The 14,836-nt window shown below is 37.4% G+C and overlaps 1 protein-coding gene across 1 annotated transcript in view; it reads right to left on the bottom strand.

The window, feature by feature from the left end:
* LOC122808238 (putative DBH-like monooxygenase protein 2) overlaps positions 1-3,165 on the bottom strand; it is a 340,431-nt gene extending 337,266 nt beyond the window's left edge. Inside the window, exon 1 of the mRNA XM_044079200.1 lies at positions 2,861-3,165. Within this exon, the coding sequence (XP_043935135.1) occupies positions 2,861-3,124 (264 nt within the window). The 5' untranslated portion in view covers positions 3,125-3,165. The remainder of the gene's footprint in view (positions 1-2,860) is intronic.
* Between the last annotated feature and the right edge of the window lie 11,671 nt (positions 3,166-14,836).

Raw genomic sequence — 14,836 nt, 5'->3', positions numbered from 1 at the left:
TGCACAGGGGCTCTGTGATAAGATGCCCAGACTGATATTGGTGAGGTTGGATACTTTTGTCTTGTGGGAAAGGATCCTTGCTTGTCAGTGTGCACTTGATAAAATTACTGAATCAGAAAGTCAGGCAAACTTCTTTTTCTACTTGACGTAATAATGTTATTGAAATAGAGCATAATTTTACACACAGTAGTGCCAATGCTTAAATGGCAGGCATAGGCAATTTGAAGGTATACTAAGAAGCACCTAGCAACTAGTGATTATGAATGTACTTTATCAAAAAGTGAAACAAAGATGGCACCCACAGAGCGGGGCAGAAATGGGCACTGCCTGATACTCTGATTTTGTTTTTAAGTCACTTACTTTTAATAAGGGGAGGGAGGCATGTATATTTAATATAGGCATATATAGTACTGTTCCTTCCACATGGAGGGTTACATGCTGCCTTGTTAATTGTAAGTACTGCTCTGAAGACATGGAGGGTTACACACTGCTTTGTTAATTCTAAGTATTTTGAAATTTAGCATTGTAAGCTTTCAGTATAATAAGACTCAGTCAAAGGTTGTTGTTTGTCTTTCGGCTTTTCCCGGTTAGGGGTCACCACAGCGGAACTCTGGACTGCTAATGATTGTCAGTTGGTTTTTATGGTGTCGAGTTGCCAACCTGACACCCAGCCTTTAACGAAGGCACGCCCATTCAACACATGTCTTTCCAACGCCCACTCGACCGCAGGGAGGACATGCAGACTCCACACAGAAGGCACTCCCAACCCAAGCCGAGAATCGAACGGGAGAACCTCTTACTGTGAGGCAACAACGCCACCTGTGCACCACCGTGGAAGTAATGAGACTCAGTCAAAGGAGTTTTCAATATTTTGAAAATTAGGTATTGTGAACTCAGTAAAATGAATTTCAGTATTTTGAGTTTTCAGTCACATGAAGTAGATCCATTTTTAACTGACTTTTCGTTATATTTATTTATCACGCAGATTTCTGCATGGAATGCACTAACAATTTCTGACTCTCAGATATATCTTAGTCTCCAATAAACTCAAACATAATAATGGCAAGAGAATCCCTCTGAACTCCCGCAGGAGCACTTGAGAGGTATGCTCCACCCAATGCTGAGCTGGTGTAAAATAAATAAATGATTACCTGAAAAGGCACTCCAGAAGCACACTGCCATAATAGGTCACTGTGTTCATCTACCCTTAATGGCAGCCATGTGTAAGGGTGGCATCTTGGTTGCTTAAAGATAATGTTGCCCTTCTTGCCTCAAGTAACATATGACCTGCAGCACACAGTGGAGTGACTCAATACTTAGCGTGGCATGACTTGTATGAAAACCTGTACCTCTAAACTCAGAGTCATTCTCACAGCCAAAAGATGCAGCAGGTACTTCAGCTGGAAGACTTTAAGTATCTCAGGCTCTTGTTCATGCATGAATATAGAGGAGACTGCAGATAGACCTAATGGATGCACTGGCAGAAGTACCGCAAGCATTGTACCAGAATGTGTATAAAGTCAGCATTGAGTAAAAAGGTTAAGCTATCAGTTTATCTACTGGCCAGAAGTTAATGTCGACAAGTGGAGTTTCAGTTTTCATCAACACCTGCTTTTGTCAACATGTGTGCAGGGATGGGTTTTGTTTTCCATAGCTGATTGCCTTTTTATGGTGGTTGTCTGCCCACTGAGTTAGTCTATATAAATTAAACCATATAGCCCCTACGTACATATCTATGTGTGCATATGTGTGTGCATGCATTTGTGTATATATCAAGATATATGCACTTAAGTATGTGTAATGTAAATGAACACACACACACACACGCACACACACACACACACACACACACACACACACACACACACACACACACACACACACAAAAGACACTTCTTTTCACTTTGTAGTGACATCTAGTCACTTCCTTTTGGTAATCTACACTACTGATAAGAACAGATGAAGATATATCCAGGCGTATGTTCTGCAAATTTCAGTTAGTTACTTACAAGGTGTAATGGGACTTACAAGAAATAAAATACTGTTTATCTTTTCTAAAGAAAGAAGTTGCTGCATGAACACCGCCTGTTGATTCTGTGTCGTTTTGAATATCTGCCTGAGTCTATATATACCCTTCCACTACTCTAGTGATTTTGGCATATCCGTGAACCCTGGTATGAATCTGGACAACTACTGCATTCTCTTGTCTGTTCTACTGAACTGTTGATCCCTGACACAAGGTTTGAGTACAGAGTGGAGTTTAAGCAAGGATGGAAATGGTTAGTACGGAATGTTTCCCACTGATATGAACACCATCTGGGTATCACAAAGTCAGGGTACAGCAGCAGGTCACAGTTACTGCTCGAATAATACTGTAGTATTATAATGCTGAAAACTGCAGGACAACAGGACATCACACTCAAGAAGATTTTGTATCACACTACTGAGATCAACATTAGGGCATTACAATATACTGTAACTATATTTTACTTCAACACTATTTCCCCTTCACCATTGTAAAACATCAATGCAGTAAAGGAAAACAGCAATACATTACCCTGAAGGCTGCACAAATGCCAACACATTGTGACTACACTGAAAGGCAAAGTATTATTTTCAGAAATCTAATCCATAAAAGGACTGCAGCCAATAATCCAGTTGATAAAATCATGTGGATTTATATAAATGTTTGCACACAAAAACATGAACCCAGATGTTGTAAACCTACTTGTCATGTTTCCTTCACTATGAAACATATTATAAATTATTTCAGTTCTAAAATATGCTTTTTTAGAAAATTATTATGGTTTTAATTGCAATCAGAATAGCAAAAAAAAATCAATATGAATGCACAACTTACTGAGAAATATGTAGAATTGTTCTTAACTCCTCCAATTACAATATCAGCCCCATTCATCGCTCCATTCTTGCTCAGGCCAAATCCAATCCACCCAGTGGTGTTGACTACCAGTTCTATGGTGATTTCATCTGTACTACTGTTCAAATCCCAGCTTAGAAGGACATCTCCATTCCTGTCTAGGTACTGGGAGAAACGTAGTCTCCCTTGCTGGCAGGTGGTGTGATGAAGTACGTACATGCAGAAAAGGAAATGTGTTATCTTCATCTTGCCTTAAAGCTAGAAACTGAACTCTGAACTCTTCTCGTTACTCTGTGTGAAACAGAGTTATATACCTGTTGTTCACAGAGGAATGCACCTGCAAAGAAAAGAAAGAATGAAAAGGTGTTGCCTTTGTGAACCTTTTTTTTCCCCAAGAGAATAATCTCTATATGTAAAATAAGCCACAGCGCTCACATGCCTGGCTTTTGAAGAATGCATTCAGTGCCCTAAATCCAACAAAAAATCACACTAAGAGTGTTGCTGCAACAGAAAACAATTCCTGGTCAGCTTATTTTATTTTACTTCAATAAGTGAACTCTATAAAATGTTCAATAGTACCGTAAACACTTGCATGACCTAGAAACTTGTTGATTTTTAAAACAATGTACCTATTTCTTACAAAATAATCTCACTTATATGTATTTATTAATACTTTCTGTCTACAGGAAGTAAACATACGCTGTCAAATCATCATTTAAACAACCGTGTTGTATTTCAGAGAAAAATGAAAGTAATTCTGCAGAAATGTCGTAGAAAAAATGTTTATGTAACTATCGTTTCTTTTGAGGTGTTACACAACAGCTTACTTCATTTTCCAGTTTCATGAGGTTTTAAGCAGTACAGTTATAAGAATGACGTTTATACAAAGTGCCCTACATCACCCTCCTTTGTTTTAAACACCTTAATTCCCCTTTACATTAAACAGTGACCTTTGTTTGTGAAGGTTAAACTGTAAGTAGCAGAAATGTTACTCTCGAATCACAGTAGGTCAAGCAGTGATGGTGCAAGTGACTTTGAAAAGCAGCTGTCTTGACAGCTAGATGGTGAGTTGGGCCAATGTCGTGACCTACTTATCTGATGCAGATGATCCTGCAGACACTGATCTGACAGTGCTGTGGTTCCAGGACCTTCAATGAGAGGTTTTGCTAGGTGTAAATGAAAGCTGGCATGGCCTGAATGAAATCTGCTGTGTTTGTTCCTACAAAAAATTACAGTACTTTCTTGAGAAGCACTTGTAGTCTCATGTGATCTGCCCCCACGTGTCTGGACAGTACCCTGTCCTCTTCAGTTCTCCTGCTTGAGTCTGGTTAGTCCTAGCTAGTGTTTGAATGAGGCAGTTATAAGGTGTGCCACCATGTTATGTATCAGTGTAACCATGGCATGATTCTTATTCTCTGCCATTTCAATGAGTACTGGAAATCCTCACCTACACCCTGGAGGACTCTGACCATTTTCAGCTGGCTGCCTGTGCCAGTCCTCTGGGGTCTAACAATTTCATGGCACATTTGCTGCTGGGGAGCCAATGCTTTACATGTTTCCTGGAGTAGCTGTGAAAACTTCTTGCACAAGGTTTTACTTTGTAAAGGTGTCACTGCGGAGAATGCTACCTCTGAATGCCATCATTTTGAAAGTGTTTCTGTTGACAATGCTACCTCTGAATACCATCATCCTGAAATTGTTTGTCGGTGTGTGTGGGGATACTGGTGTAGCTTCACCAGTATCTCCACACATAAATATACTGATGCATGGGTTTCTCTCTGTACAAGTATGAGTGTAATGGCAGCAAGTGCTTGACTTTGTGATGCACGGTCACTTCCTGTAAAGTTACTAACATGTTGTGGGTATGAGATCCTGCAGTTAAATTTCTGGACTCTGTGCCACTTTTCTCAGGCTGCCTCATAAATATAACTATGCCATCATCACCATCATCTTCACCAGCCATTCTGCTGATATACTCCAAATTTATTGGTATAGTGGAACTGTATGTTTTGGCTGCTGATGCTGTAAAATTATTTGAAAACATTACTAACAAAGAAATACCATACACTACTGTATGCTTAGTAAGAAGGTATGAATACACTTACCATGCATATTGCTTTCATTGTCATTCTGTGCATATGTGGAAGGTTCACCTGTTAATAGCGATTGTCATGTGTTTAATGCAGTCATTCCATGTCAGCATTCAGTTCTCTATATAAATGTATGTTACTGTTTTCAAACCAACCTTCCTGAGCAGACAAATGGTGATGCTGAAGACGATAATAACAAGTGTCCATATCACCTCTAACTATTCCAGTGCCATCATCTTCTGTGCTATACTCATCCCATTGGAAGGAGAGAAGGTATTACTCATCTGGTGTTAAAGGAATAATTGTTGGAAAACGCACAAAAGAAGCATTTCCCATAGTAGGAGACATACCAAGCACAGTTATACCTAAACTTCTTGAATATACAAGGGAGATTATATTCAAACATAAAATCTAAAGCTTCAGTATTATCTGACCTATATAGAATTTTATTTGAATATAAGGAAAACATAAATGAGAAATATTTACTTATTTTTCATAATGAGGACCACAATCTGACCAAAAATGTTAAAAAGTTGTATTTTAGGTCAGTGGGGAGAACTAGTCAAGCAGAATATTAGCAGATGTTTACAGAGAAATGTTTAAAATAGCTTTTTACACTATAGATGGATTAACAAAAAAATATAAAACATAATCTGCTGGAAATGTAATTTAGGAATCAAGATAGACAGGAAACAAATTATATTTGACTGCAACTCACTAAGTGATTGATGGAAGAAAACTTCTGTGGTGTATTTTACCTATTGCAAGAAAGGTCATAACAAGAAAATGGAAACTGAGGAGGAAATACTCTTCAGTTTCCTTTAATTTCTTCAACTTTTAAGAACGCTAACTATATAACTTTATTTAACAATTAGAAAACATAAAAATAAGATCAAACATTTAACATTAAATATTAACCTGAAATCTCACAGTAATTAAACAGATTTTTGGGTAATGTACTATAATCTCCACTAAAAAAAAAATGTAATTGAGACGTATATTCAAAAATGTTTGAATTAATCTTCAGAAAATGAACATTACTTAAAAGTAAACACACACATGGTAACCTGCTTTGTTTTCATGTTTGATTATTAGAGGCTGTTAAGAATTATGGATAATTTTCAGGCTGTATATGTATTTGTACTTTATTATAAACTGTTTGCTTAATCAATAAAAATACTAAAAAAGCCTTTTTGAGATCTGTTATCATAGTGCGCTACAAAATAAATCTCTAAGACAAACACACTCACCCATACTTTCCAAACAGATGCTGAAAATGAAAGCCCATGTAAGACCAATCAAGTCAGCAAAACACGGCTACTAAAGTATAAATAACAGAATAATTTCAGAAGCTCTCAAAACAGCAAATATCACAAAAAAATCCTGTCTTTTTCCATTATTGGGGCAACATTTTAAATGCGGTAGCTGGTGGTTGAAATCATCACACAGATGCTTATTTTATGTGTTAGTCTTATGTACTGTAAACTAAATCATCCCAGGGAATAAACTGGGAGAAATTGTATCTTTTTAGTTTGTTAAATCAAAGAAACAGTACTGCACATTAATAATACTTTCATACACATTTAAAAAAAAGAACCGCTTCAGAGCTAACAGCTGTGCGAGAATTCCAACTGCCAGCAACTGCTTTTAAGTCTCCTTTACATTACAGAGAGATAAAATAAAAAAGCACAGAAGCAAGTAGCTTTGCATAAATAAAAAACTCTAAATGATATCCAGCTCCTATTAATCACCCCAACAGTAACTGTTGCCCACAAACCACATACTCCATCTTTAAAAACGCTCATTAAAAAGGCTTACATTACGGAGAATTAAGTGGGTGCTGCTCCATGTTACAAATGCTTTTAAAATATAAAAACAGCACAGATAAGTGATGCATTTAATATCAACCCCCCAATACAGTAAATGTTGCCAACAAACCAAATCTTCCATGCTAATATTATGTCATTATTATAGGTATGGATAAACACTAGGTAGGACTGAGTTCTCACTTATCATTTTCAAAGCTTGCCTACATTTTTAAATTGCATGGTATGTCATTATGGTTTTGCTTACATAACTTTTATTAGCATATATAGGTTCATAGGTTCATACTAGGCTATCTGCCCAAGGGCATTTTGAATAAAAACTATGCCTATCATTTTGCTGTGCCTCTGTCAAGCAGTGACACTGAAGTAATCCCTGGGGTATATCTGCAATCTCCCATCCATTGGTCAAGATTCCTCTTGAACAAGGCCAGAGAGTGACACCTGAATCCTACTGAGATCTGGTTGGACAAGAGACATAGGGAAAATAACACCTGTGCGAGAATTCCTAGCTTCAGCTACATGGTTTGAAGTGTTGCCTTGACAATGGTAACAACCTTGTCTTCAAGACAATTAAGGACAAGTAATATTTACTAAGTGAACACCTATAAAGACAGTGTAATACTGCATTTATACACATCCTTATTTCCCATTCTAACTTGTACATTTAAAAATGTTTTCAGTTCCTTGATGGAAATGAATGGGGAATAGTAGTTTAAGTAAAAATTGTTTTACCTATAATATTTGCCACGCGCTTGGAATTCAGTCATTATCAGCTGATGATGTGTCTTTCACAGATAGAGTCAATCCTGTCAAATTTACACTTGTTACTTCCCGCGTATCATGGATTATACTATCTGGCAATTGTAAAAGGATGAAGACTAGGCAATTCAATTTTTACAGTTGAAAGGAATACTCCATAATGAAAGATTTTGTTCAAACAGACACATTATGAAGCTATATGTCAGTAGTAAGGAAGCACCCAAATGGCGTTGTACACAATGTGGACGCTTTGAGAAAAAGGGTTTGCAAAGTCAAAACTGGTTTGAGGGGTCACGCATCCCTTTCCTCACTGCTGTACTAGACATCATCTAGACTCTTATTTGGTAAAATTTATGTGGAGACGTGCCGATCCTAAGAATTCCCTATTTTCATGTATGTTGAAAGACATTTCAACTTTTATGCCTCCTGCCTAAATGTTACTTATTGTGTTTTGATCCATATGTATTGTAGAAGATATTTAATTAAAGTCTGGATTCACTTCCTAATATTTAAAATGTTATCTGCTATCTTTCTTTTACTTTTCAGGTAGTTGTGATGCAATTTTAGTTTAATTTCTTATTTAAGTATTACGTACATGACAACGAGAAGCACCATCACTTGTTTAACTCCAGTGCATTTTTTTGTACTTGATAACATGGTTATTTACGTTGTCAGGGCAACCCTTTCAAAGCAGTAGCTGCCGCTTTAAAAAAATGCTTCAGAGCTAACATCTTTTTCATGATTCCAAACTGAAAGTGCTTCAGGGCTAACAACTGTGCGAGGATTCCGATCACAGCTGCCAGATAATTGTGATTACTGTACCTATTTTTTATTGGTTAAATTAGGGAGAATTTTTTGTTTTTTTTACATAATAAAAATAGAGAATAGTGATGCAGCTCATGATAATCTCCTCCTATTAATGCCTTCTAACAGCAAAACACAGGTTCCATCAATAATTGCTGATTTTGGAAGAAATAGGATATGTTACAATGTTTTTGTGGATAATATTTCAAAAAGGAGATGTCACATCTGATTTTTACACACACATGGTTGGCAAAAGACACAAAAGACATGACAAGACACAGGATTCTGAGCACAAGAAACAAACAATGAATGTATTTTTCCAATATTTCAACTTAGATTCACAGCTTTCCTCCTTTTTATTACAGTAAGAAAGCGACACTTACTACATGAACAATTTCACAACTCCATCCTTCTCAGCATCTGTCTAACTCAGTCTCTTCCTATCTTTTCATCTTATTTTGCTCATCCAAAGCACACACACACATGGATGTTCTGCACTTTTAATTAAATTAGGGGGAAACAAATGCTTACCTTGAGGAAGTTAGGCAGCCACTAGAAAGCCTAGCTACCACATGATAATCTGCCACCAATATCCAGGACAGAAGTCTTAAAAACTATAGTTATCTCACCAGAATGCACTTACTGTATTAAAGGTATATCCATCTGCTCAAACTGCAAGGGCCACACTTAAAGAAGTTACATGAATATTTTGTTTACATGTCCTGTACATCTTGAGGAGTTAAAACTAAGCGAAGGTTTAATCAGACGAAAATGTCAGGTGCGGAACCTTTTAAAGTGTTTTGTATTTTTTTGGGAAGGGGGAGTTGCACCCTTACTTATCTATCCTATTTGTTAACTGGATGACTGGACAGTCACAGGTCTAAAGACTTTTTTTCAGTCACTAACAGTGGTCTGATGAAAAGAAATAGAAGAAAAAGAACAACATAATACAGACATACAACTTTAAGTGCAGAAGGCACTTAGCATGTAAAATTATGCATTATAACCGCGCACATTAAAAGTGTTGCCCCGATAATGGAAAAGTACCAAAAATCCCTAACTCCTAAAATCTTTGGTTTATTGCCAGACATTGAAAACAGAAGTTACTAAATAATTACATACATTTGAGTTTCAGAGTTTTATTTCCTTCAGATAATGACATGCATTTGAGTTTCAGATTTCATACCCTTCAGAAAATACATGCTAACAACATAAATCCTGTTCTTCTAGCAAGTTTAAAAGTTTATAAGAGCAATATTTAAAATGTGTTCCTGTTTATTAGTAACCCCCCCCCCCCAATTATGTTAGACTTAGTTCAGATTTCTTATGCTAAAAGGTTGACAGGTATGTAAGAGGTCAAGAGGTACTTAAAACTTTTGCTGCTGCCAGGGATTATTCTCTCTTCATGCTCTCTCTCTCTCTCTCAAACACACACACACCCACACACACACACTATTACTACTACAAGGGATCATTTGATCACTCTCACACTCTCTCCATCTCTCTTTTATCACACACACACACACACACACACACACACACACACACACACACACACACACACACACGTGCGCGCGCTTTTTATTTTACACTCGCTAAACAGCAAAAGTGCTGCTTAGCCAGTGTAAAATAGTAACTTAACCATATCTCTCACTCACATTCATACAGGCATAAACAGCAAAAGTGCTGCTTAGCCAGTGTAAAATAGTAACTTAACCATATCTCTCACTCACATTCATACAGGCATACACTGACACATACACACACTTTTGTTTTATATTGCACTCGCTAAACAGCAAAAGCGCTGCTTAGTGAGTGTAAAATCATAGCTCAACCATCCCTCTCTCACTAACACACACACATGCACTTTCACACACAAACGCATACACACATTTTTTTTTTATTTTACTTTACACTCGCTAAACAGCAGAAACTATGTTTAGCAAGCATAAAATAATGGCGGCCGTTCTGTTTTCTCAGTCCGAGCTCCACAGCGGCTTGATATGCTGCCATGAAGTGGCAGACTTGTTCTTCTCAGCGGGTATTACTTGTACATTTAATACCCTGCTAAAAATATAGTGACTGTGGCCACACATACAGCTGCACATGATCTAATATTATCAGCTGAAGCCATTATAAGATTTGTTCCTTGGTATTTTTCAAGCTCATCGTGGATTCTGGAGCCTACACTCAGCAGCTGTGCATGTATTCTGTTTTTCATTTTTTACAGCTGCAGAGGTTTCTGGTGCTTGGCCTTTTGTGTTTTTCCGTTATATAATTAGTCATACCATGCCTATCTCTGCCTATAAAAAACAGCATCTGAACTTTAAACCATTATGTACGATACCACATTTTTTAACAGAAAATATAACCAGGACCAGAACAGTCACCTTAAAAAATCTAATACAAATTTTGGTTTTCTAACAACCTTTTATGAACAATTAGTGCCAGTGCTATAAATACTGTCTTTTTTTAATTACATATGTTTAGCGTGAAGATAGAATTCAGTGCACTTAAAACAGCTGTGAAATTTCTGTATTGTGTCTGGAGCTGCATGGGTTCTTCTCCCACATGAAATTCCAAAATGATGTGCGTTTAACCCAGTAATATTATATCCATCAATGTTTTATTTATGTTTTGATTTTTCTCAGAGTATGTGTTTCTTTTTTCACTCTGTATACATTTGTCATCACTTGGAATTTAGGACAGTGTGTCTCTTAAGATGTATGCAATATTTACTGTTAAAATACAAGTATGTTTCTAACAGTAGACTTCAGTGAGCAAAGACAAAACTCTGCATTCTGGTAAATGCCAAACAGTTGACAGCATGAGAAGCAGGTTTAAGGACTGTGAGACTACATGACTCCACAGAAAAACAGCCAAATATAGCAGAGACCAGTGACCACTGATGGAGTCTAGGCTAGGGAGAGGGCCTTCAGGACTAGCGGGTTGACGTGATCACTTGCACATAACTCTCTCCGAAGTGAATGGATTGGAGAGCTCTTATCCACTCAACAAATGAATGGGCTTGAACCCCACTTGCACCCCCCCCATAACTGATGAGGATAATAGACCATTTGGGTGGAGGTAGCAAATCAAATAGACACAATATTTGCAGGTAAAAGCAATAAAGAAACCATCCCCACATCTTAACATCTTTGGCAATTTCCTTCCAATCTTAAAAACTTACTTTTTTGAAGTATGGTTACTAAGAAAGTGGTATATGAGCAACTTTAAAGTCAATGGGATCATGGACTTGAATCGGTCTAGCTTTCTCTCTCCCAAGAGCACCAAGACAGCTGTTACTGGCGTAGTACTAGAAGTAGGTGACCTCTTGATGGCCAGAAAACAGCAGTACTACTCTGTTCTGCTCCTGCTGAATCTCTCTCTCTGTTACATTTGACACCATTATCATGACATCTAGATTGACCAGTCAAATCATGCTGCCTCGCCTTCAATCAGGGAGAAATAATTACCTTTTCTTGCTAGTAATTTGGAGGCCATTCACCAGTGGATAATTACTAATCAGTTGAAACTCAAAACTTCCAAAATTGATGGCAAAGCTGTTGACGGTACTTTGAAAGAATTATCTGCTCTACCACTTCATCTTTCATCTTACATGGTGGCAACAAGGTTGATTTTGTGAACAATTTCTGTGACACAAGTGTGATTTTTGATAACTGTTTGGCACTTAGGGACAAGGTGACAGACAAATTTTGTTTTCATCTTTTGAAAACTTTCAGGGCCAAGTACCTTATATCTCAACAGCACCTGTCAGTATTTTGTCATGCAATGGTTTCATTTAGCCTTGACTACTATAATGCTCATTCTATGAAATGACACTAAGATTAGCCATTTGCAGCCAGGCTGCTTACTGGTACACCTTGTTAGTAACCTATTATGTCTGCCTGCACTGGTTCTCAGTCTGGTATGGCACTGTCTTTGCCATACAGTTTGAGACTCACTTACTTGAAGGGGTATATACAGTAGTAATTCATTTCCAACCCCACTCATTGCATTCTTCTTCGCATGGGCTGTTTATTCCAGAGGCTTTTGAAAATATATCTTACTGGCTTGCCAATCATGCACCACATCTGTGGAGCCCACTATCATGATGGCTATGGGGCTTACTTTCATAGATCTCTTAAATCATTTTTATATGAGTTCGGATGTGATGACATTCTAGACTAGTCTCATGGCTTCTTTTAGAACCATGCTCCACATCTGAATTTTTTAGTAGAAGCATTGTTTAACATTTTCAGTTTTGAAATTGTACCTTATTTTTAAACAGTTATTTAATTATATTTATTTCACTAATGTATTGCATTTTAGTATCTGGTTTGTGTTTTTAATTAATGTTGCAACTGCTTTGGTTTAAGGCACCCTTGTATAGCTGAAGTTGAAGATTCTCTCTTCTAAGTTTATTTTTTAACCACTGGTATGCAGTTTAATGGCTTCATTTTGTTGTGCTTGCCCCAGCATACCTTCCTAGCCCAAATCAAAACAGATTAGCATCCTTCAATGTTTGTAGGCAACAAACACCCATCAAGTGAGCTAATGTGCATGCCAATTCAAATATGAATAGTAAATATTTATCCATTCTATATAAACTAGATATGGGAAGCAGAAATAAAGACTGTGCCCCACCTAATGGCGAGTGAACTGAACACTGCCTATGAAGTCTCAATTCATATCAAAAAGAATACTAGGTGGGGCAGTGCCCTTGTAATCAAAGAGATCAGTGGGAAAAGACTAATTATTCTATTTCACCATTCTAAATTCCTAAATATCTCAGAAGAGACTTCATAAAAGTTATGCATCTTTAAACATAAGCATGGACTCCACAAAATCCCATAAAATTCTGACAGCATCTGGGGATCCAATTCAGTATAATCCTACATGCCTCACTTATCAAGATTTTAGGAAGAGGAATGCACAGAAACCATCCCAGAGAATGATCAGTGGTAATAGTATTATCTTCTCTTCTTTCTTATATTTTTGTCAGGTAAATGCCAGAACCACAAACCTGAACGTATAATCTTGCTAATACTTTGCCATGAATCAGATTCTACTTCTTTCTTTGCTCAATATCCTTTATTCCTGAAATGTTTTCCTTGGGGAATGGTTCCTTATTCTTAATGGAGAACTCCATTATTTTCATATAACTTGGTAAAAGGGTGTTAGACCGGCACAGGATTCTGGAGTGTGAATCCACTTCCCTTATAAGATTTTATTCTTAACAAGGAGCTAAAGATTCACACCTAACCTAAAATACTGTAAAATGTATTTTCATGGCTTCAGTTGTTCATCTTCTATGTGGTATATATTTAGAGCAGTTGTTCATGGTTTCCTCAATACAGCAGTGGCTCAGAAAAGAAATAATAAGGCATCTTATGTAAATATCTAGAGGATCTGAAACGGACTTAAAGTCATCCCTGTGTTAGCACAGCACTACATCAGGGATGCTGCTTCAAAGCAAAAAGTCTCAAAACATGGATTACTGGAATGAGTTCTAACCACCACTTTATGCCTCACAAAGTATAGCAGCAAATTTCAACACTTGGACCTAAACAATTCAGACTGGTAGCTCACTACCTTGTGAAGAGACTGAATGACAATCCTTCCTATGCAAGGAGATGGTGGGTAAAGGGATTTCAACCAAGATGAAATTTACAAGAGTGTTACATCCCGTTTCAAATCCTTACTCAAGATCTATAATTCATTATGTGGCCCTATCAGAAATAAGTCCTATGGCTGAAAGCTATACTCAGATCATTCCAAGAGCACAATGATTTGCTGGAATATGCTCTCATACTAACAGAGATTGAGATGCTGATTCAAAAACTGAAAGGGGCAAAGTGGGAGCTTTACTGTTTGGCTCTTCTCCTGTTGCGGGTCTTTCCAGCTGAAATGCTTCATTAAGCAACTCTCCACCACACCTTTCATAGGAAAACTGGTAAAAACCATATGATCGATATTAAAGCCAAGGTAGTAGCAAAAATACTAGCAAACCAACTTTTGCCTGCCCTTCTTCTACAACTGTATGTTCATGTAGCTCCCACTGTATTTCATTGTAGACGTAATAGACTGTAGTTTTCCATTACACCACAAGGTGGAGTTCCTTTTCAGGGATATAAAAGAGAATTTCAAAAGTGAAAGAGGAGACTGAGATACTAGCTGAAGGAGGGATGGCTGAAACTGGGCTCTGAAGGGAAAAAAAGCCTTGCAGCATGACTGGATTTTCTTTTCTAGTGCTTTGGGACAGGGAAGTGAAGTGGCAGATTGTGTCTGTCTGTTGCTGAAATCCTGGATGATGGTATTTTGTGGAATCAGGAGAGAAGTCTGAAACCAGTAGTTCCATGCCTGCATATGATTCAGCAAGAAAATGAGTTTCTTTGGGCCTAGTACAGAGAAGCCATAAATGATTACCAGAGTTCTGATTCAGCAAGAAAAGGAGTTTCTTTGGGCCTAGTACAGAG

The sequence above is a fragment of the Protopterus annectens genome, chromosome 8.part0 (genome assembly GCF_019279795.1).
Source record: "Protopterus annectens isolate FY-2018-M chromosome 8.part0, PAN1.0, whole genome shotgun sequence".
Classification (NCBI taxonomy): domain Eukaryota; kingdom Metazoa; phylum Chordata; order Ceratodontiformes; family Protopteridae; genus Protopterus; species Protopterus annectens.
This window is presented reverse-complemented; position numbering and strand designations above follow the sequence as displayed.